The 24,951-nt window shown below is 29.5% G+C and overlaps 2 protein-coding genes across 2 annotated transcripts; one reads left to right on the top strand and one right to left on the bottom strand.

The window, feature by feature from the left end:
• Positions 1-1,357: 1,357 nt before the first annotated feature.
• Positions 1,358-3,814, bottom strand: LOC114369593 (calmodulin-like protein 11). The gene is made up of 4 exons (XM_028326824.1): positions 3,622-3,814; positions 3,342-3,499; positions 3,098-3,178; positions 1,358-1,809 (listed from the first exon to the last, which is right to left on the bottom strand). Exons 1-4 carry the CDS (start codon positions 3,695-3,697, stop codon positions 1,672-1,674), a joined length of 453 nt encoding a protein of 150 aa, XP_028182625.1. The 5' UTR covers positions 3,698-3,814; the 3' UTR covers positions 1,358-1,671.
• An 18,851-nt stretch (positions 3,815-22,665) lies between these two features.
• LOC114372282 lies at positions 22,666-24,700 on the top strand. The gene is made up of 3 exons (XM_028329769.1): positions 22,666-23,485; positions 23,586-23,778; positions 23,861-24,700. The coding sequence occupies exons 1-3, from the start codon at positions 23,108-23,110 to the stop codon at positions 24,439-24,441; spliced, it is 1,152 nt and encodes a 383-aa protein (XP_028185570.1). The 5' UTR covers positions 22,666-23,107; the 3' UTR covers positions 24,442-24,700.
• The last annotated feature ends 251 nt before the right edge of the window (positions 24,701-24,951 follow it).

The raw sequence follows: 24,951 nt of genomic DNA, 5'->3' as shown, positions 1-24,951 counted from the left end.
GAGAGAGAAGAGAAATTACATTTTGTTGAAAGCTTGCTTTTTTGCTCTCTTTTTTTTATATAGAAAAACTACTCCCCTTTTCTTTTATAAAAGGAGTTTATTAAAAAAAAAAGCTAGGATATAACTTTACAAATCATTTATGGTGTGTTTGAATCGAGTATTTTTTAGAGAAGAACTCAATTTTTAAGTGAATTTAAAATATTATATATCAAAATGACTTGTTTGAATATCAAATCCAACGAATTTTTAAAAAGGTGAGAATTTTATAGGGGATGAAAATGAAGGAAATTCAAATAACACCTAAAATGAAAGAATTTGAAAATTTGTTTTCTTTTCCATGATCTCACTATGAATATTCTTGTCTTGAAAGTTAGATGCGTTATCTTTTTTTCTTTTCTCTCTATTCCTTACTCTCCCTTTCAAATTGTGTTTCTAGGATAATAAAATCTATAATTTTTTAAAATAAATATTTAAAATAAAAATTATATATGAGGAAAATCAAAATTCTAAACATAAGAAATTTATTGAGAAATTATGTAATGATAATAACTTACTCTACCATAAAAAGAGCACCAACTCATGTAACTTGTATGGCAAAGTAATGCAACATCCTATATTTTTTTAATTGGAAAGCTAGGAATTCTAAAAAAATTATGATGGAGTTTTGTTTAGCCGGTATGTTGTGAATCAAATTACAATTATGCATGATATGTTAAGACTGCAGATAGAAGTGATGTGCCATCAAAGCCTCAAAGACTTGTTACTTTGGTCTCCTGGCATCCTTGTGAAGATGTTGTCAAACTCAAGACTGATGGAAGCTCGTTTAGGAATCCTGATCCTTCGGGGTAGGGTGACATTTTGCATGCGTGATTCTCTTGGGAAATGGTTGGTTGGCTTTTTCTGGTTTGTGTAGCTTTACAAACATTCATGCTGAACTGTTTGTCATCTTTCATGGTCTCAATGTAGCTTGGAACTCAAGTTATAGGCATCGGCATTGCATACTTATATATGCAACCATCATAAATCATATTTACTCATGCATTCATTAGCAAGCCTTGGACACTTTCCTTCATTCATCTGTATAGTGAAGGTAATCAATGCGCAAACAAATTGGCCAGGAATCCGATGATGGATTGATTCTTCTTTGGGTGCTTATTTGTTAAATTTTCTTTTGTTATTTAAATTTTCTTTCTCTTACTTTTAATTGAAGACTAAGATTTCACATGACAAAAATGTGATATGACAATATCATCTTCATGATGCAATAGACATCTCTTTTGTTAGAGTTTAGTTCCTGTGCTATTTTTATTTTTCTGAATGATAAAAAAGAATAAATTGTAGCAATAACATGGTAAAAAAATAAAATAAAATTGTAGCATACATTAATGTTTCAAGAAAGAAAGAGTCTAATTTCAACGGTTCTTGAATAAATTTACTCTAATTAATTGTAAAACATAAGGAATACTAAACTAAAACTGAAAGAATAATTATGGGTTGAAGTTTGAACATGAAATGGGTGGCTGAGATGTCACTCTAATACATTGGTCATTCACATCATGTGTACAAGTTAAATACAACAAACATTAATTGGAAGACTTATTAATTTCTTGGGAGTAAATGAGAGTGGGGCACAAAAACGAATTCGAACAATAAATTTGTTGGTTTAAATTTTCATCCAATAATCATCATCATCTTGACAAATTCATCATAGTCAACTTGACCATCACCATCCAAATCAGCTTCTTTAATCATCTGCTCCACCTCTTCATCAGTTAGTTTTTCACCCAGATTGATCATAACGTGCCTCAACTGCATAACACGGAAGGATTTTAATATATGAGCACATGTGTATGTCTTTGAGCATACATGTAGTTATTAGTTAATACTAATAAATTCTATATAAAAAAAAGTTAATACTGATAAATTAAGAGAGAGTGAAAACTGAAACGCAAGATTTTCTTCCTCTTATTTTCAAATGTCAAACCCCAAGGCATTTTTTTAAAACCAAACAGGCAAACAAACAACTATTATTCAGAGGATGCGGAAAGGTACAAAGTACTGTCCTGAATGTGCATGTGATATTAATGCACCTTTTCTTTTTTTTGCCTTTTTCTTTGACATATATGAATTTATGTACATGATATCCTCTCCTCTCACCATACAATTTCATTCCATTTTTAATATACAATTATGGAAAAGGTTGTATTATTAAAAATAGTGCACGGGTAATTTTATATATTTCTATTATTTTGTTCTAAAATTATTGATTTTTTTAAATTATTAATATTCTGTAAATTTCTAGTTTTTTTTTTCATTTAGTCTTTATTTAAAATATCTAGATTTGATCTTTACAAAGAATACTACACTTCTAACCTATTTAAAAAGCGCTTTAACAATATCTTATATTAAATAAGGTTACTTTAAACTAAATATATGAATATTATATACCTATTAAATACTCTTTAATTTTAGAAGGGCGGTAGCAATTTATAAAATAAATTTTAATTTGTAATTCTATGAAAAGGACAATATATATATATATATATATATATATATATATATATATATATATATATATTTATGAATTCAAGAAAAAGTTATACAAATATTTTTCATGAATTATTCTGTTCTTGATTCAGTCATGCATATAAAAAAAAATAGTTCTGATATATGCTTAAATTTCGTCTATATGAATTATCTCAATCCTAAAGCAAAGAAACCGTTATATAAATTAATTCCAAATAAAAAAGCGACAACACATACACATCAATAATTCAAGGAAGAAATTTGAGTAAGATTGGCTGAAACTTGAAGTAGGAATTTTATAAGAAAAATTGCATATGCAGCCTCTATTACGTAGGCAGAAAAGTAAACGCACCATTTATAGAAAAAGTATTAAAAAAATACAAAAGGGAAGATTCAAGAGTTGTAATCTAGTTTGCACTCTGCAACATCTTGACCCTACTTGCTTTTTGTTCAAGTTTGAAGGAACCTTACTTTGTCAGAAATCTCATGAATACTTTGATTGGTCATTGCCGTCAGAGAAAGAAAGTTACAATAAAAAGTGAATAGAAAGAATAAAAGTTTATACATATACCTCACTTGCTGAAATGTAGCCATTTTGATCCTTGTCAAACACCTTGAAAGCCTCTTTGAGATCTTCCTCTGCATCAGTTTCCTAAACGAGAGAGAAAACAGAACTGAACTTAGTCTCTGGCAGTTGTATATATAATAGTAATTATGAGAAGGATATTAATCTTTGCAAAAATGCAATATTAATGCCTTTGGAACTTTATTAAATAAATATATAATGAGAGAAATTAATTAATAGCATAATTTACCTTCATTTTCTTGGCCATTAAGTTCAAAAACTCAACAAATTCAATGGTTCCATTGCCATCTGTATCGACCTCGTTTATCATGTCTTGGAGCTCTTCTTCTGTGGGGTTCTGATCCAATGACCGAATAACAGTGGCCAATTCTTCCACAGTAATGCACCCTATTAATCATACACAAATGTTATACATAATAGCATAACCATTATGTGTGTGAAAACATATCAAATATGATTTAAAATCATAGATAGATAGTGCATAAATTAATTAGAAAGAAATTGCTCACCATCTCCATCTTTGTCAAACAAGCCAAAGGCTTCTTTGATCTCACCAATCTGTTCTTCACTCAGGACATCTGCCATGGTGTTAATGTTTGTACAAAAACAATATTTTGTGACTCAGAAAAGAGAGAGAGAGAGAGAGAGAGAGAGGGAGAGAGAATTAAATGTGTAGAGAATAGCTAGCTCAATCTTAGCTGGGGGGGTATTTGTAGAGATTTATTTTTGAATTGTAATATGAAAATGTACGAGAGTCAAACCACGTTTTGGTGTGATAGTTGTGGGAAAAGAATCAGATTGCAACCCCCCCTTCATATCTATCCAAATACATGGGGTGAAGGTGAGGAGTGGGGCATGAGATTTAATATTCTTCGTATTATAATGGGGATGAAATTTTGACAGCTGGAAGGGTTTGATGTTTAGGGGACACAAAAAAGACATCAATTGAAAGGGTTTCTTTTTTTTTCCTCTTTATCTCTTTTATTTTTTCTCATGCTCCCTTAAATTTAAGTGTAGTTTTGGTATGTTTTATTTATTTATTTTAGGATTGAATAATGAATTTTAAAACTATCTTTTTAAACAATCCATCAACACCTCTCATTTCTTTATCTCTTTTCTCATTGAATTTCTCTTTTTTTCTCTCTCATTAGATGTTGAAAAATATTTAGGGTTTTAAAAATCTTTTTCGTTTAGAATTTTCCTTTAACACGCACAACCCAACCAAAGGACACGCACAACCCAACCAAAGGACACGCACGCTGGTTAGCATAAGACCCAGAGGAAAGAATTATTTGAATTCCGAAATTCAATTATTGAATATTTGTAAATATATCATCACAATTTTTTTATTAATCCGTTTATTTATTTTTAAAAATTAAATATGCTTTACATTTTTAAAACAATAAATTTATCTTTTTTATTTCATATTTTTTTTATAAAATGTTTTTGAAAAAATTAAAATAAAGATCTTACAAGATAATAAAATATTTTTCAGTTTAGCTTTCTTGATGCTCTCGTATGCATGTACTTTGGTATATATTGAATTGAGAGATCACTGTCAACGCGCTTTGAGAATTAGAAAAACACGCCTAATGTTGCAATTAATTTTCAAAGGAAAAAAAATGCCACGTACATGTCGAGAATGTACTTTCATTGGAAGGGGTCAAGAGTCGAGAAGGAGTACCTTAATTTTTTTTAACATGAGTACCTTAATTAATTTGGTTTGTTTGTCAAATATAATTTAATATAAATGGTATTCTTGATATGAAACATAAGGAGAAAGTGTTAAAGTAATTCCTTGATTTGATACTCAAGATTTTTTTTGTCATATATTTATCATGATTTATATTCAATATTATACATTAAATATATTTATTTTATTAAAAATAAAATAACTTTAATTAAAATAATAAAGATTTTTCTAATAAGTATATAGAGTAAAAAGTAAAAAAGTTAAATGGAAAATATTAAAAATTGTTAACTAATTCATGTCTTTCTAATAAAATTTCTTTATTATAGATTCTTTAATTTATCATTGGAGACCAAATGAAATATTTATTCATTATAAATTTTAATATAATTGAAAAAACCAAATCTTTATTATATGCAGCCTATGAGCTACAGTACTAGTTATGTTAATTTCATGAGAATTATTGTTGGTAATGAGTTATCCACTTTGTTAGTTTATTAATAATATCAACTGTGTGTAATGGATAAATATTTCATTTTTAAAACTCAAAACAATGAAAATCATAAAAATATCAAATATTTTAGTTCATATTTAATGTTATTTCTTTTCCTGGATTCAAACGTTATAAATTTGATGAACTTTGTTGAAAAAGTGGGAAAATTTCAATTAATATATAGAATGTTGACCTCAGCTTGACCACTAAATGCACCTTAGATGTGTGTGCAAATATGCACTCCTCAAAACTATTTAATCAGACTTCAAATACACTCACTCACGTGCATTCCCTCTGATTTCATAAGCAGTTAGGCACTGTTTATCTTTCTCAGTGGTTTTCCTTAGTTTTAGTACTCACGCTCGAACCTATTTCATGGAGTCCAAATATCAAGTTGACCTTCAGTAATGTAACACCCTCTTTCCAACGTTGCCAACATGAATTCAGATATCTTTAGACGCTTCACGTTCGATGCTTTCAAGGGATATACCCATTTGTTTTAGTCTTTAAAAAAAAACAACTTTTTTCACGAGTTCATTTCTACATTGTGAGTTTGTGTCAGGTGGTTTTCTTGACAATATGCTCCGAGGCCTTCGGAATTGCCAATGCCACTCAAGTGTTGTGTTCTGGCGAGAGTTGGAGAAGGAAGTCACAGGGAAAATGGAGTTGGAAAGAGCATTGGAAATCCCAATGCAAAGACCATAGAGGATCTTGGTTCCAGAAAGATTTTCCAAATCTTTTAATCCAACAACGAAAATAGGTAAAAACATCAACTTGTCTGGTGGGTCACAATCCTTGTAGTCCATTAAGGATCAAGTGACCGGTTAGTGTATAGTGTTTTGTTTAATTTTCTCTTTTTTTCTTGCTTCTTCTTTAGTAGCGATTTGATTGTGAAAATATTTTCTCTTTTCATTTTAATTTTTTAAGCTTCACCCCTTTCTTAAATCCTTAAATATTTTTTACAAATTCATAAAATATAACAAAAAAATATGAATGATCCAAGCAATCCATGTCCAAAGTCGATAATGAGTTCAAATATATAATAAGTGATGTTGAAAGAGCAGTGTAATATGAACATATCGCAAGGGAGTGAAGTGTAAGGACTTTGCTTGATTGTGTTTTTTGATTATTTCATTTTAAAATATTTTATAAAATAACATTGAAAAAATGTTTTTATGATAAAATGAGGAAAGAAAAAGACCTGTTTGATAAGTATTAATTTGAAAACAATTTTGGAGATGAGAAATAGAAAAACTTATTTGGTAAATTTATTTTTAGAAACTATTTTCTTATTTCCTAGTTTGCATGTTTTCCTTGTTTTCAGAATTAAAAAAGCAAAAGTGAAAACAGAAGCAGCCATGTGCGTTTAGATAAACTTGTTAATAAATATTTATAAGAAAACAAATAGGAAAGAAAAATAAGTTATTCTTCATCCTATTTTTTTGGTTAACAAAATTCAACAATACATTTTCTTCATGCCGTAGTTGCATTATTATAACTTTACTACATGTATATTATAACTTTAAAAAAATATTTATAAGAAAACAAATAAGAAAGTAAAACACATCGATCTGATAATGTTGAGGAGACGACAAAGTCGTAATATCCCTTTCCAGAATATAATTTTATAATTTTATATTCCGGAATAGGTACAGAAAGCAAATGGGAGGTGCAGGAAGTAGTTGACCAGTATGACTCTTATAGACATGTACCTGTGGCTCTTTTCTAGATTGGCTTCTAGTCCATAATAGTCATTACCTCGAGTGGCCCATTCTTTTTTTACTGTAAAATCCATGTGGTATTGAACTTCATATTTTTTTCTAGCTGATATATGGAGAAAATCTTAGTGGTTTGTGAAATAGAAAGGATAACATATTAACATGGGAGCAGTTTTGGAAATTTTCTAAATTGTAGTGTTTACTTTTTAACTTACACATGCTGTTGTACTCTATGATTATTAGTCTATGACCCTTTAATAGAAGGGAAAAACTATTCACAGAGACTTTTTTCTAGACAAGCATTACATACACACGCACAGAAGGACGAGAGGGAAAACAAGGTGAAATGATCGTTTATGTAATTTGTGTATATAGGAAGAGTCTGTTATGCGACTCAAGTCCATGTAATTTCTGCTTGTGATATGTATGTACAGGTAACTTAATTTTTTATTTTTTTATACCAAAGGTAACATAATTCTTAATTAATTGAATGCATGCATTCTATCTAATGGTTTATTTTTCCTTTCCCTTAAATATGTTCTGGTAATCATAATGTTTTATTACATGAAATTCGCACACACAATATATCACAACTGGCATTTTAATTTGATAATATGAACATTTGAGGTGTCAGTTGTGGATGTATTCACAATTGTTCATGAGACCTCACTTAGGAAGCAATTTTCAGTACATTAATGTGTCAATTATCATTGTAATGTTAGGAGCTTCATGATGTTTTCAAATTTCAAATATCTCAAGCATTGTACTCAGATGTTTTCAAGCTCAAGACTGTCACCATTAATTTTCAGTAAACAAGAAATAACTGAGAAAAATGTAGCAAATAAGTTTCAACTTTTACTTATAGTTTGATATATACGTTTCACTTATCTACTTTTAAAATTTGATAGTCCTTTAGTACACTGAAGAAGAAATTACAGTTTTCTAATTCTTCCTGTTATAAGATTTACTTTCGGTTGCTGACCTGCTGGACTGCATTTTTGTATGACCAACCATAGTATCACTAATATTTACATGGGTAAATAGAATTCGGACATTTTAGTTGATGTCAAAATCTAGAACTTTGTTGTATTAGTATGCGGTGTAGCTATACGCTGTTCATCACTTCTATTATTCGGACACAACTAAATCAAACCGTGAGGCACATTTGGTGCTTCTTGGTTAAATGACTCGCATGACTACAATAGCTTAGTTGCTATATATGTTGCTACAATATATAGATGTACTAAACATATGGATTGATTCTGTTTGTAGAGTGTTACATACATTGTTATATGTTTCATGTTTCAGAATGATGCAAGCACTTGGCCCCTCAAAAAGAAATCAAACAAGGACATTGTTGTAACACTTGAAAAACAAAGAATGGCCCAGCCAAAAGAGTCTAAAAGGCTTCATCGCCATATATGAATTTAAATTATCTGACAAGTATGCCTAAAGCTCACACTGTATAGATGATTGATTGCACTGAAAATAAGCTACATATATTGAAACTTTGTCAGCGCACTCAACACTCAGGTACTATTAGTACTGCCTACTTTTCAAGGTGCAAAAGGAGAAATTCAAGGCTTTATGTGTGAATAAACAAGGCAAATTAAATTATTCTTGGTTTTCACTTTTCACTTTTCACTTAAAACCAACACTCAACCCATAACTTTTGAATGTTAGACAACAAACAGTTTTTAGTAAATAAGAGACTGAGCATCTGATTACAATGGAGATAATGAGGCATGTCAAAAACGATATGTTGAGTAAATTAGGAAGGATACAGAGAAAGGTATGTAGTAGTACAAGATAAATGAAGCAAAGAATAAGATAAGGGGAGGGTAATTAATGAGGCTACCATTCTTTGTAAAGTATCTTCAAAACTGCTTAGAGGTGGCTGGATTCCTATCAGAAATATTGCACCTCTTGTTTCACTTCCACATTGCAGATAAAATTGATCAAGGCATCTCTACCTTGGCACCTCAAGTCTAAATCTCCAGTGGGGCTTAAGACTTGTTCATTTTGGCTTCTTGGATGACATGGAGAGCAATCTCAAAAGAATTTGTTTTTCATTGCTCAAGGCCAGAAATTTGAATGTATAAGGGGGTATTATAATTATTGTCTCAGATATGTAGCAGTCAATACAAGTACGAATGTTTTTTATATTTTATTTTTTGAAGACAATGCAAGTATTTAAGTTGAGAGCATATTTCATTTCTCATCTATTTCTAGATTACATTATATCGTCCATGCTTCAAAATTTAGATGTTAGTATTTTTAATTAAAAGAATATATATATATATATATATATATATATATATATATATATATATATATATATATATATATATATATATACACGTGTGTGTGTGTGTGTTTCAAAGGGCTCACCGTTTGGTAATCTATGTTAATGCCAGTGAATTTCTTTATGGCTGTACACGTTGACATTATTACCATCGAGTTCTATAGATCATTGTCAAATATTTATGATATCATCCATAAAATTAGCCGAAAAATTAACTAGAAATTGAAAATTGAAAATTGAAAGTGGGTGATTGAAAGCTTAAAAATTAATTGGATTTTTTGGTTTAAGAATCTCTTATATCAAAAGTCTTTTTAATAGTAGGTCTAAGTGACATGTTCGGTGGATAGAGCAATGATATAAATATCTAAAACATGTAAGTTTTAAGAGTATCATTAAGTAAGTGTGAGATGGAGTTTGTAAGAATTAGAAAGTTAAATATTATATAATTGAAAGAAAGACTTAGAAACTTAAATATTAAGGTTTTAGGCTACCCGGTGTTTGATGTGTACTGTAATAACAGGGTTATACCGGTTTATATAACAATAATAAACCTAAACCTACGAGACATAATTATCAAATCACCCTTCTACCTTACCTGGGGGCTTCACCCCCATACTATGAAAAGAGTCTTTCTTGCTGCAGCAAATTTCAAATTCCTTAAACTGAAATGTAGTTCTTTAACCTTTATCCATTAAAATTTAAATAGACTGCAACTGCTCCTTTTGTTTTTTGTTCTTTTCTATTTAACTTCAACGTAGAAAGAATATAAACAAAAAAAAATGCATAGAAGAAAGTAGGAAGACAGAGAAAAGGAAAACTATACATGTATCAATAGCTAGGAATGAAAGTATCAAATAAACAATGAAAGGAAATAGATCTTATCATTTAAATAACCATAAACCCAAAAGAGAGGAGCTTCTTATTTGTATATTAATTTGATTGATTCATATGCACATTCAATACAATATCTGTCAGTGAAGTCGGAGGGTGCATTTTTATGTGCGTGCTTGGACTCGCGAATTATATATGTTTAATTTGACAAAATCCTAACTAATTAGTATTTAAGTAAACATATAAGAAAAAAAATACATTTATGTAATGAGCCTCATTGAATTTGACTGGACTTATAACATTTGAATTTAACTGTACCTATCATGATCCTATTTCTCCACCCCACATATCAAAAAATTATGAGAAGTGCTAGGACACATTTTCTAATTGAAATTATAGTGGTCATATTTTCTCTCTTTTTTAAAGACGCTGTCTCTTATTTGGAATTTACTAGTCTGAGAATGAGACCCATAAAAACAGAATTTAAAGTTTAAACCACATATTTATTACAACACATGTGAATTTCATCACAAAAAAAATGTTACTAATATATATATTTCACAAAATTTAATGGTTTTGGATAAAATAGAATTGAAACCGCAAAGTGAAGTGGCTCTCAGCTGGCCACGCATCGTCTCGAACTATCAAACTCCAAAATGTAGAGGCCCTACATCTGCAAATGCAAGTTGGGAAGAAGTTGAGAGGAAAAAAAAAAGTTGAATTGAAATCACCATAACACCTCCTATGCCAATTATTATGGTCACATTTAAATCTAAAATCTCTCATACTAACATCTAGACATCTCAAACATAATGATTACACTATCAAACATATGTAAATAATTCCATATTTGTCAAATAGTGAGTAACATAGGCCTAAACAACAACTATATTCTATATTAGAATAAGTTCTAATATTATTTTAAAATTTTGAATTTATACATAATTCAACAGCAAAAACTAAATTAAACATTAAAGATTATCTTTCATTTATATATATATATTATTTTGATCATGTCAGCAATTAATACGTAATTTCTAACAAAATTTTACACAAAGATCGTTAACTCAATATCTTATCATCACTCCTGGGAAAATATTTTATTTAGATAACGATGGAAAATTGTTGACTTTTTTTATATATATTACTATAGGAATTATATCTTATAATTAAAGTAGTATTTTACTAAAAAAATATTATGTATTTGATAGTTAATTAAAAAATGTCTTAAAAAATATATATTTTTTGTTTTAATCTTAATAAAATTTACTCATTTTTAATTTTTATATTTACTAAAATAATATGATTTTAATATTTTACTGTATATGTTTTGTCTTTAGTAAGGGATCAAAAATCCATTATTTTTAAAAATACAAAGAATAAGAATAAAATAGAATTTTATAAAAATTAAATTAAAATTGATAATATTTTTATAATTTTTCAAAATGAATCACTAAGTCGTTGATACTGCTGTAATATTTTTGTGGATGTTAATATCTAACTCTTTACTTGGATTTTGTATATAAATAAAGAAATATTTTTACATTTTCCATTCAAGAAACATATTTATTGAGATAAACCAAATTTCGATGTGTTGAGAAATCCGTTACATGAAACAAACTTCTCCGTTCTACAATGATATAGCTTCGTAACAAATGAGCCCAATTCATAAACCCATTAATTGGCCCACATATTCATGATCACACTTGACTCTTTCAACCCGTGTGTAACGGTTAAATTGTGCCATCACTTACCAACAATTTGTTGTTCCATCACTTGAGCACAAACTCCAAAATCTAAAATCAAATACAGGGAACAGCAACGTTAAGATGAAGCCTTGTTTTAGGCCTTTGACATGGGAAATTCAATTAAGTAAACCAAAACAGGAATGTCAAAATTGGTTTTTGGTGACGACAGGGTATCATGTCCTATATGGCCTTCCTTTTCAATAACCTTTATGTCCTCATGAGTCATTATCAGGTCTTCATTTTTTATATCAACGTAGAAAAATAAGGGTTTTTTATTTATACACCAAATTTTGTAGTAAATGATACAAACAAATACAAACCTTTTTTTTTTAATAATGAAATGAACTCACAATCTGCCATTCGTCATGGAGATAGCCCACACATATGAATGTGGTGTACAATCAATCTCCCAATAAATACATTTTCTTAAAAATATTAATAACAAATTGAGATTTATTTCTTGGACGATAATTGAGATTTTATTCGATAAAGTAAAACAGCCCATAAAATTGGGTCAAATGACATGCAAGATTAGAAGGATTGCTTTAAGAACCACCATATATAATTTACCCATATTCCTTGTTCAGTAGTAGTTTATATCTGCAAGGCACCCCAAGAGAATTTTTTATGCTTGTTGATAAGAAAGCAAGCTTAAATTAATAAATATAATCTTTGAACAACATATGGTTCCCTTATCATGTTGTGGAATTAACAAGGTCAAGCAAAGCATATCTTGGTTTTATATATATACCTCTTAGGTAAATCAGACATTGTCAATCATTTTACGTGCGTGGGTCCAATCCCATGTGGCATATAATTATATCAAATTGTATGAACATGATATTGCAAATATATCTATAAGTTGAGCAAGATATACACTTGCCTAGGTTTGTGAGTAACTACTAATGGGCTGGTAGGCCACCCATTTAGGTGCTTTTGGGAAATATATGAACAACAAATATGTCTGACAATGGCCTATCTAATATGGCTATGTGGTCAAATAGTGAATGACTTTTTCTTCAGTGTTGTGTTGGTTGCTTATATTATGCATTCTGAGATGGGAAATATGGACAGTGACTCATACTTTTGCTCCTTGTGACTATATATGCAGTTATTTTGTGATGTATATTAATTTGATGGATTCATATTATATTCCTCATTGGTTGCTTGGTTGTATCAAAGAAGAGAGCTATAACTTAGTTCAGACGTTCCCCTTTGTATATCAAAATTCAGTTTAGAATTAAAGATTTATTAAAAGTGATTAGTCATGCTTTTTAATAGAAATTAGTGCAGGTTTAGTTTCCTGTTATATAATTACGTTTGCAAAGTAAACATTCTGTTAACGGATTAGAATCATTGCTTTTGTGTTTATTTTTGTTTTTATCATTTAGATTTACATTAAAATGTGTGTCACGGAATTTTTAACTGTAAAATAAGCATGTACTTAATCATTAAGAAAATTAATAAATACTTCACATTAGAAAGAAAAAAAAATGTATTTCATTTAACATACAGTAACATTATAAGCAAGGGCAATGGATGAAAGCTTACAATTTGGTACAATGATATTTTGCTGCCGAACATAAATTTTACTTGCACTTTTTGTTTTCTACACTAGCATTATTTAGGGTGATTTGTTCAAGGATCTGACCCCTCATCTGCATAAATATATAAATACAATACCCGCACTATCAACCATTCAATTATAGGCACCAGGCTTCAACTGTAACGACTAGACTAGATGGAAAATGACACTCAAGTACTGTATATTCTGTTTCCCTCACTATTTTTTCCTCTTATTTAATTAGCATTTTTCTTTATTATTTAGCAAATTGTATTTATCTTTATCCAATTGTAGGGTAGTCCTTTCAAATAATGAATTCAAAAAATATTATTTTTAAGAATTTGCTTTATCTATAAAATGAACTGAAGTGTTTGCAGTTGAGAAAACAAATAAAGAAACACAAAAGGTAAACATATTAAGAAGAGTTTATCTCCTAAGTCTCCTCTTCCTCCTCTCCTTTATCTTTTACAATTGGTATATGAGCGTATGGTTTAGGACATGCCTACTTGAGCTAGTGCATAATTCAAGTACTTCTTCAAGGACCATATTAAGAGTAGAGTTCACCAGTCTAAGACAGTGATGGTTGTTGGTATGAGGTTAGAGATTAAGTTAAATTGGTTTAGTGTTGATAGCAAATGAGAGAGACTATTATCATTTTATCATAAAGACACTAGTGTGAAAGAGGGATCAAAATATATAGCCTAAAATGTTATGTATTTATTTTCATCCGTTAAATAAATTGATATGCAAATTTTCATATTAAATAGAAAATACATTTGAAATGACTATATACTGCTTTGCAACTTGTTATTTCTAATTAGAGCTGAATACGTTAGGAAGTTATATTATTTATATACTTTAATTACAACTTGTTAATGTACTCAATTAAAAAAAATGAGTGAATGTACATTAGAAAAACTCAAAGATATTTGTTTATGTACACCTAATTTAACTATTTTTTTATAAAAATAAAATATGTAATCAAATTTCATTTATATATCAAAATTTTCTAAGGTACTCGGTACTTTTTAAAGTATGAATGTATTAAAAAGTTATATCATTTTGTATTTTAATATAATATATAATTATAATTTATTTAACATATTTGTACTTAAAAATAAATGTGTATATATTTAAAATATGAAGGTAATATGAATGCATTGATAATATAAAATAATTTTAAATTGTTATTCATTATTTAATCATAAATCATCATCTTTTAAATTATTTTAAGATAATTATTTTAAAAATAAATAAATTTATTATCTATTTATAATGAATTATAATTAGATAATAGTCTAAAACTGCATAAATTTTTGTCTCTAAAAATATATATTGGACACGATGTGACCGCTAAGGTCAACTTTGCACCATTTCTATATTAGCCTATCTCTTCCAAGATTTTAATTAATTTCCTATCGTTTTATAATAATAATTATTATTATTTTACATACACAAATAAATTTGATTTGTGGGAATGCATGAGTGAATTTACTAATTTGCTTATAGATTGGAACCAAATAAGCTTATCTTCCATCAGTTCCATGCCTACTTTTCCTGCTTTATTAGCATATATCCTCCTATACAAATTAGTTACTGCTAATGAAAAGAAAAAGTATGATCCTTAAACATATGTTTCTTGGGAAATAAAAGTATGTACAAGAAAAAAAAATGATCATTTTGATATTTGTAAATTTTGAAGGAATGTAGGACCTGCTTAATGCAATTTTTAAGACTTCTCACCTAACCAATTAATTAGTGCAACTTTTTCCTCAAGTCGCACAAAAGTAAAACCATGGTAAAATAAAAGCATTTAATTTGCATCTTTGAAGCTATAATAGCCAGCCCATGTTTCCAAAAGATTTAGAGCAAAAGATGGGATTTTTTTTCAAAAAGAAAATTCAATAATTTCAGTACACATCATCAAAAGATGTTCACTAAAGAGGTATCAGTAGTATTGCATCATGGAAAAATAAATCCAAGGGATTAGTGGCAATAACTTAATCCATTGCACATGATTATGCATCACTAATAGCCCACCCTTTCCCTTTTTAATATGTTAATCATGAAAAGATTATAAAAGTGCTTATTTTTAATATTAAACAATGCAAATGTTATAAGTTTGATGTTTGAAAAAATCCCAAATTAGTATGAAAAAAATTACATGTTATTTAATATATATATATATATATATATATATATATGCATATTACATGTTGATTGTAATTTCTAACACTTTGGTTTTTTTAATTATCTGTTTAGTCTCTAAAATTTGGAATGAATCCAATTTTTAAATTAAAAAATAAAATAATTCCTCAATTTATTTTTTTATTTAAACAAATATTTATCAGACAACTTTAACACAAGTGGTACAAGCCTTTTTGTTAATTATAAGATATAAGGGGCGTATATTTTTTGCACTCAACTAATATTTCTTCCACCAGTTGATCCATTTTAAAATAAAGTAATAGCTTCATTTACAATTTCATCTCAAACTGAAAATCAAACTCTAAATTTTAATTAAGAGACTCAAATACCAAATTGCATCTACCAATTATAATACTTTATTTTTACCGCATATATTATATTTTTACCTACAATGGACTTTAGCACATGGTGAAAGAATTGTGCTTCATAATAGAGAATCTGAAAATTGGATTTGGATTTCCTCATAATACTTATAAGAAAGAAGAATGAAAAGACAAAGTTAATCATCGTCTGTATAAATAATGGCCTTATGCTATTAATATGATTGGATGAATATAAATAATGAAATTTTTTTTTTTATTTTGTCGATTGCTATATTATAAGGAGGAAGAAAATGGGGACATAAGACCCACAATTTTTTATTAAAAAAAAAGGTATTATCTTTCTCTCTACTGAGTTAGAAACGGAGGGGAGCATGTCAAGGGAAAGAAATAGTTACATGATCCGAAAATATGTAGTTCCGGTCAATTTTTTTATGATACGTTCTTTTTTATAAATAAAAAAATTTAATTACTGGTTATGTTGAAATTGGTTGAAACTATGTAATAATTTCTTGTTAAGGAGTTTTACTTTCTTCTTTTTGTTTAAAAAAATATTTTTTTGTAACATATATAAAAATAAATATACAAAATAAGAAAATAATATAATGAAAATTTCAGATTTTTTTAGCTAAATTTGAATTTTTCAATTAGTATCAAAAGTTCTTTTATTACATCTATTTATTTCTTTTTACTTTTCTAATCATTTAAATAAGTAGAAAGAAACTTCTTCTCTACTTGTTTTTATTTTTATCCTTTAAATAAAATATTAATTTTATTCTATTTTTCTTTTATTTATATCCGTTCTATCTATTTTTCATATTTCTTTATTTTTTATTTCTCTCCTCAGTTAAATAGTGAATACCACTAAGAATTCAAATATCTTGAAAACATCATTTATGGGAAAACCATACATATAAGACATATTAAATAACAAAAGTTGGATAAATTATTATGATAATCTCTACTTATTCTTATCATTGACTAATATTATTTATTAGTTAATTACTAACTACTTTTAATATTTTTAAAAAATATTTTTCACAAAGTGAGGGCCTTATCCACTTTGAGTTTGGCCCACCCTGCATGTCATATGTACGATTATATGGCCTTTGTTTCATGTAAATATTAATTTCAATATACGTAAGGAACACATTGGTGAGCATGAAAACTCAACTTCAAGTTGGACTAGCATGGCAATGAGTTATAAAGATCAGGAAGGTGAAATGTTAACTTTCATTAAAAGGGGTGTTGTGATTGCATCTACAGACTATAGTAATCCAAAAACAAAACCAAAACATCCTATAGATGGTGCTGTATTAATGTCAAAATAAAAAAAATACCTACCACACGCCACAGAACTGAACTTAGCAGTTATATATATAGTTTAAAACTTTAAATATCGTTTCTTTGATATTATCGATGAATGCTGGGTCAGAGAAGTTCTTGTGATCAATTAAAGATGGGGTATATCATATCATTCATTACATTTACAAATTTGTGCTGCATTCAATTACATATGGATCGGAGCAGTCATATACACATATGAACAATTTCATTGAACAGAAATATATAAAGCTCTACAAGAAATTAACAAATTGAATTTTTGGTCATGGAAAACTTTCTCAATCTTTTAAATACATAAATAATCGAATCCCCTTTTCACATCAATTTTTATTTTTTTTAGTTGCTTGTCGAAATATATTGGTATCTTGCTAGCAAGACTTCATTTCAATTCCTTCACCTCCTAAATAATTCTTTCTTTCTTTCTGTCTTTTTTTTTTTTTCTCTTTTTCAAGACAAAAAGAGAAAGTGAGAGATTCAAATGTTGAAATCTATGAAGCTCAACTGCATCCCTTTAGCTTATCCTCTTGATTTTCCTTTTGCCACACCAAATGTAACACCACAGCGTTTGTAAGGTAAATGAAATATCCCTTTCATCTTTTTCTCCCTTTTCCTTTTTCTTTCTTTCTTTTGCTTGTTTGGGAAAAAAGATTTCATTCAGTTCTTGTTCCCTTATTCAATTTAAGTTAATTATATATATATTATTTATAAGAATACTATAGCAGTATTATTTTTCTTTGACATTCTTGCAAAAAATAATTATCTCTACTACTTGTCATATTTTATCCCAAGCTCCTTTTTCTTCTATTCCTACTTTTCCCCCATTGCAAAACTTATGATACAAATCTGAAATGAAAATAGCATCACTATGTTCGTAAACCATTATGTGAGTGTGGTAAAGAGGGGCACACAAATCGAAATATACCATTTTATATAAGGAATGTGATTATAAGATATGAACATTAAATGTATAAAAAAATAATATTAATGTTAACTTTGTCTCCTGTCTCCTCTAAATGAGACGAATTTTGTGGCTGGGAAATTTGTACTCAGATCGTACACAAAATTATAACAGGGATGTGTCTTTACTCTTTTACTGTAAATATGATGAGAAATTGACCCGACATGCGTACAATTGTGGAGTCCTCCTCAATCTAATAACCCTTGTTTTCACCATTTTAACTCTCATAAACGACAATTTGCTCCATCATTTCAATTACTTACATTCGGCCTAACTTTCCACGCTCATGAAAATTTGAGATGTCTGACTAGTAAAATGACCCATAAGCTACCTAGACTATCATTACAGTATGAATGCAGTCCATTAGGGCATCAATGATCTAAAATTTATCATCATTGTTACAAGAAAAATCATTATGGGTAAGTGCATGTAACTATTTTGATGAAATTCACAAATCGGAGAAAATTAACAAAGTAAGGGCAACGTTTAATTGCACATTAGAAATGGAAGGACAATGCGTGTAAAGTTACATTGATATGTAGAATATATAGAATGTAAATAAATAACATTTGAACTTACATTAATTATGAGTGCTCTCCCTCAAGGAAATGGAAGCACTAAATGTGTAACATGCATGAAACAAATCAATTAATGAAAACGAAACCAAAAATCAACATTTTCAAATTTATATTTGCAATTAGTTTTTTTGTTAATTAAATCCATAATCTTCTCTCTTATATCCCTATCCTTGGGGACTGGGAAATCAAAGAAGATTGGGTTGTGAATGGCTTTCTTAGGGTTCTGGAGGATGAGTCTCTCTTGGGTTTTGTTTTCGTGGATTATCAATGAGCCGTCCAGATCAAATTTACACATATAATGATCGATTTAATAAGTTTTATGTATAGAGATCAAATTTAAAATGTGCTACATATATAACGACCAACATATATGTTAAACATTATTATTATTATTATAGTTAAGATATTATTTTCTTATAACAATTTTATTCAAAGTTATATCTAAACAACTATATCCGGTTAACAATATAATTTATTTTTTTACAACAACAGTGTATTAAAATTAAACTTTAAAAAATTATATTTTAAGATGTTTTGAAAGACACGCGCACACACATAAAATTTAAAGTGAAATAAATCAGGTAATTAAATAATAACAAAAATTTAATACCACAAAGATTAAAAAATATGATTTTTAATTGAATTCTTTCGTTTTTCAATACATCATTCAAATTTAAGAGTCTTTAATATATATATATATATATATATATATATATATATATATATATATATATATATATATATATATATATATATATATTTCCATCACAATAATATAATATCAACTTTCTATTTTCTATTTTTATTTTACTTTTTATTTTAAAATATTTTTATAAAAAATGAATATTTCTTTAGTATTTTATACAAACATTTAAAAATAGAAAAGAAGTAATATACTTGTAACTAAAATAAAAATAAAACATTTTTTAAAAATGCAAATAACTTTTTACTTTTTTATATAAAATACAGTTTCCGCCCCCTGATATTTACCTTTATTAAATACATTTTGTCATTTTCTGCTGTGATTCAATTATAAGAATAAAAAATAAATATGATCACAAATAGTACTAGAACAGAATAACAAGAAGAAGAAAAAAAAGAGAGAGAGGAAAATTAAAAGCAGATCCATAAAATGGAGGCATCTCGAGGCCCCCCGCTGAGACTTTTTTATTTATTGGTATGTTTAGAATTTAGATAGTCTATGGTTATAATAAATCTTGATTCTTGAGTAACGGCATAGCTTAAACTTAAGAGTTAATAATAATACAAGCATTTGTTACAAGTATCAGCAATTTTGGGCTAAAGGACGCCCCACAGCTCCAAACTCCACCCTTTTTTTTAAAATAAAACTTGTTAATAACATATTAAATTGTTTTGTACTTAGAGGATGATGTAGAAAGTTTAGTAACTTAAAAAAGCATCATTTATTATGAATAAAATTATAAAAATATTAGTCTTCAAAATTAAATTAAACGCCTAGTATTGCATTGTAAATTTACACTAATAATATAATGTACTATACAAAATATTTGAAATATAATTGATATATATATAAAGTTTGTAATTTAACAAAAATGATTATCAATAATTCAGTTGGTTATATTCTAATTTAATCAAGGGATACATGGTTCCAATCTAATTAGTCTTTGGATATAGAATAAATCATAACTAAAGCATAATATTTATCTTGTAGAGTGTATTCAGTGCTCATAATTTTTAACAAAAATTAATCATTATATATAATAAAATTATTTTGTATCAATATCATGATAATAACAAAATATAGTCTGATATTAATAAAAACATATTAGGAGTATATTAGTATTTTAATTTCTGTTTTGTTAAAGGGTACGGTATTTCAATTTTTGTTAAACGTAAATTATCTTAATAAAAAATAGTTCAATTTTCCCCGTAAAAAAAATAGTTCAATATCAAATTATTAGTGTGTGGTGTTTTTATTATTTAATTACTCATACCATTTTATTTAATTTATTTATTCCATGAGTCTCACTCTTAATTAATTTAGATACTTTCTCTGTTGGTATACGTAAGAATTTTTTAAATTTTATTTGTCCTTTTTTAAAATACTCTTTTTAAATTATCCTCTGTGTTAATCATATTTTTACTAAAAATATTTTTAATTACTTTACAGTAAATATTATACATTAATATGATAAATTCATTTTTCCTTATAAGAGTTGGAGAAAGTAACCAACACACATTAATTTATTAATTAGGTAAAAAGTAATGAAATGAAAAGAGAGGTGAAAACCTTCAATAATTTTAATGACTTTTAAAAAAATGTTTTTCACATTATACTATGCACAACAGTGACATTTTTGTAATATAGAGAACAAGTCTAGAAAATATTTTTTACATTATACTAGTAACTGATCTACAAATGAGCGTGCCTTTTCGATTTTTTAAAAAATTTTAAACTAAGTTTTTAAGATTGTTTTTTAACCAATAGAGAAAGCATTTTATACATTGGTTCCTGTTATAACTGTTCTAAAATATTGACAAGTTTTATTTTTAAAAATTTATAGCTATAACTTTCTACATAGATTATACAAAACTCTCTAAAAAATAGGCTATACAAAAAATTAATATAAAAAGTGACCTTCTAGATCAATTCCTTGTATAATTGATATAGAGACTAAAGAGTGTTACAAAACCTCAAATTTATGATTTTTCTAAACCTTTTTCACTTTCACATAATACAACATTTTTGACTCGCACTCGCACCTTTGCTTCTTTCATTCCCACGCCCTTCCATTCTTGCCACATCCAAGTTTGTCGTTGTCGTTATCTTTATTCTTCTCATTACCATTCTTGAGCTTGAGCAAGTGTCTTCTTTTTGCCATTTACATGTTCTAGACTGATTCGAATAAAACTTAGCTCAAATATTATGCTCAAGATGATTGGTCAATTGCTATTAACATTTTTATGACTTCATTTTTTTATTGTTTAATTTCATACATTATCAATGGAATAAAAGTTATATAATTAATATGATTATTATGGATATAATATATATGAGGCGAGTCTCATGAATTGAATTTGTATACCTTCCAATCATTCAAACTATTTTTTTTTTTTTGACAAATCAATCATTCAAATTATCAAAATAGTATTTTATATATATATATATATATATATATATAATCTGATAGGTCGTAAGGTAAACCATTGGTTCGATGGACACGCGTCGAATACATTAGGCGCACACATCTATGACAGCATGGACTTCACATACACGCCATAAAGATCTCCATCTCTCCCTCCACTCTCACGCATCATTAGTTTTTGTTTCTTTTCCGATTTAAAACCTCAGGTAATTAATTAATTATTTTCTTTCGTTAGAAAAAAAAATAAAAAGAAAAAAGCAATATGATCAATCAATCACTGAATCGAACGAAGGGTGTTTATTTATTACAAGAAAAATATCTGATAAACACCTCCAAAATATTATAAATATATTCATATATAAGGACAATAAAATTTATGGTGTAATATATTAAAAAATTAATGAGATATTTAAAATTAAAGATAATTTATATATCATCTTCTTACAACAAAGGACACCACCGTAAATTCACCCGTGAAGAAACAAGGCAATCATTCTCGACACGCGTCGTTCAGTGGGAGAAGCTTTCGGTGCAAACAGGGTGCGGTTAGCAAACAACGTTGTCCAAATGACGGGTGCCACGTTGGACACACGTGGCGAGAGAGAGTCCAAGTCAGCAACCTTGACTCGTTATAAAACCCCGATCTCACCGTCACCTAATCCAGAACGCTTTTCATCACACAAAAGAAGAAAAAGAACAATAACTAAACAAAAACCATAATTTTTTTAAAACCTCTCTCTTCTTTCTTTTCCATCGCCGCCGGAGAATGAACATTCCGGCGACCCTAACTTCCCCGTCGATGAACAATGCTCGTCTCTCCGACCACCGTCGCCACGTGTTCCACGAAAACACTCACCTCCAAAAAACCTTCACTCCCTTAGCCTAGAAGAAAGAAAAAAAAAAACCCGTACATAACTACATATAATCCCTCTTTAATTATTTTTTCCTTTTTCTCTTTTTTTTTAACCTTTCCTCTCTTAAGAACACGCCGAATCCGTGAGTTATTATTGACTGGTGTAGGAAGTAGGAACGATGAATGTGTGTTGACTAGGGTTTTTCCCGTTTTTTGGACAAAAAGAATAGAAGCTCTGAGAAAAAAAAAGTAGAAGCATGGCTCCGATGAAGGTTCAACCAATTGCAATTGACATTGATTCCGAGATGGTGAAGGACACCGCGGCGGCGACGGCGGCGGCGGTGGTGGTTCGGAACGAGTCGGTGCTGAAGTCGCGCCTGAAAAGGTTGTTCGTCTTCGACCGCCAGTTACCGAAAAACAACAACAGAGATGTTGCAGAATTCGAACCGAGCTCGGTGTGCTTGGCGAAAATGGTGCAGAATTTCATGGAGGAGCAGCCACCGGCGCCACCGAAATGTGGTCGCAACCGCTGCAACTGCTTCAACGCCAATAGCTCCGACGAGGACGATTTCGACCTCTTCGGTGCTGCACCGGCACCGGAATCATCCAACGCCGACGCCACTGAATCACTCAAGGTATATTCAATTAAATAAACAAAAACTAACCAATTTTATTCCTAATCCAATTTTTTAATTTTTAATTTGCATAAAGCTATAATAATTCTGTGCTGTGCAGAGCTTGATCCCCTGCGCGAGTGTCGGCGAGAGGAACCTGCTAGCTGACGTGGCGAGGATTGTTGAGAAAAACGGCAAGTCGTTTAAGCGAAAAGACGATTTGAGGAAGGTCGTCGCAGAAGCACTTTCCTCTCTCGGTTACGATTCCTCTATCTGCAAATCGAAGTGGGAGAAAACTTCCTCTTGTCCTGCTGGTATATAATAATATATTCAACTAACTTTGTATTTGAGTTTGAATTTGGATTTGAGTTTGACTTGGTGTGTGTTGTGATTTAGGTGAGTATGAATTCATCGATGCGATTGTGGAAGGGGAAAGGTTGATTGTCGATGTTGATTTTAGATCTGAGTTTGAAGTAGCGCGATCGACGGGAACGTACAAGGCGATGCTGCAATCGCTGCCGTTCACCTACGTCGGAAAATCGGAGAGGCTGACGGAGATCGTGGCGATTGTTTCCGAAGCGGCGAAGCAGAGTCTGAAGAAGAAAGGGATGCACGTTCCGCCGTGGAGGAAACGCGATTACATGCTCGCGAAGTGGCTCTCTCCGTCTAGCATTAGGGAGAAGGAGAAGGAGAACAAGCAACCCCCGTCCTCCTCCGTGCAAGTCGCCGCTGCCGCCGCCGTGCCGGAAACGGTGTCCGATGGTGATGCGGCGTCGACTAGGGAGAGCGATTGCGGTGAGTTGGAGCTGATTTTCGGCGGGGAAATGTCGCCGGAGACTGAGTACGGCGAGGCTAAAGCGGAGTCGGCGGTGGCGACGAAGCCGGCGTGGCAACCGCCGGCGGTGAAGCCGAAGAGTGTTGAGAGAGGGACTAAGGTTGTGACCGGATTAGCCTCTCTTCTCAAGGACAAACCATAGAACAACAAAAAGTTTTGTTATTTTTTTTTTTAATTCTGGATTTTAAAAAATTAAAATATAAAGAGAAAATATCAGATGAGGCTATCCTCTTTTTTCTTTTTTCTTATTAAGTATTTTTGTTTTCCCTTCTTTTGTTTGTAAGGGGAAATTTGTAAGAAGTGACTTTTTTTTTTTTTTTAATTTTTGGTTCACACCAATGTAAGTGTAAGAAGCTGCTATATGTTTTGTAATAAAATAAAAATAGCTGAAATTAAGAAAATCTAAAGTTGAGAGAAAAACTGGAAAAAGAAAAAACACCTGAGGATGCATGCATGGCGCCGAGAGATTCTTTTGCTTCGATTTCCCAAATGTCAGTACAATGCGTCTGCTATGATCAGGATTCTTTTTTCCTATTTTTTAAAATTGTTTTGAATAGTAACTGCTTTTTAGTTTTCAATTTCGGTGAGTGTTGTGTTGGTTTGGTTCATGATTGAGAAAGTGCAGAGAGGAGTTACAACTTACACCCAGCAA

Source organism: Glycine soja, chromosome 10, assembly GCF_004193775.1.
Source record: "Glycine soja cultivar W05 chromosome 10, ASM419377v2, whole genome shotgun sequence".
Lineage (NCBI taxonomy): Eukaryota > Viridiplantae > Streptophyta > Magnoliopsida > Fabales > Fabaceae > Glycine > Glycine soja.
This window is presented reverse-complemented; position numbering and strand designations above follow the sequence as displayed.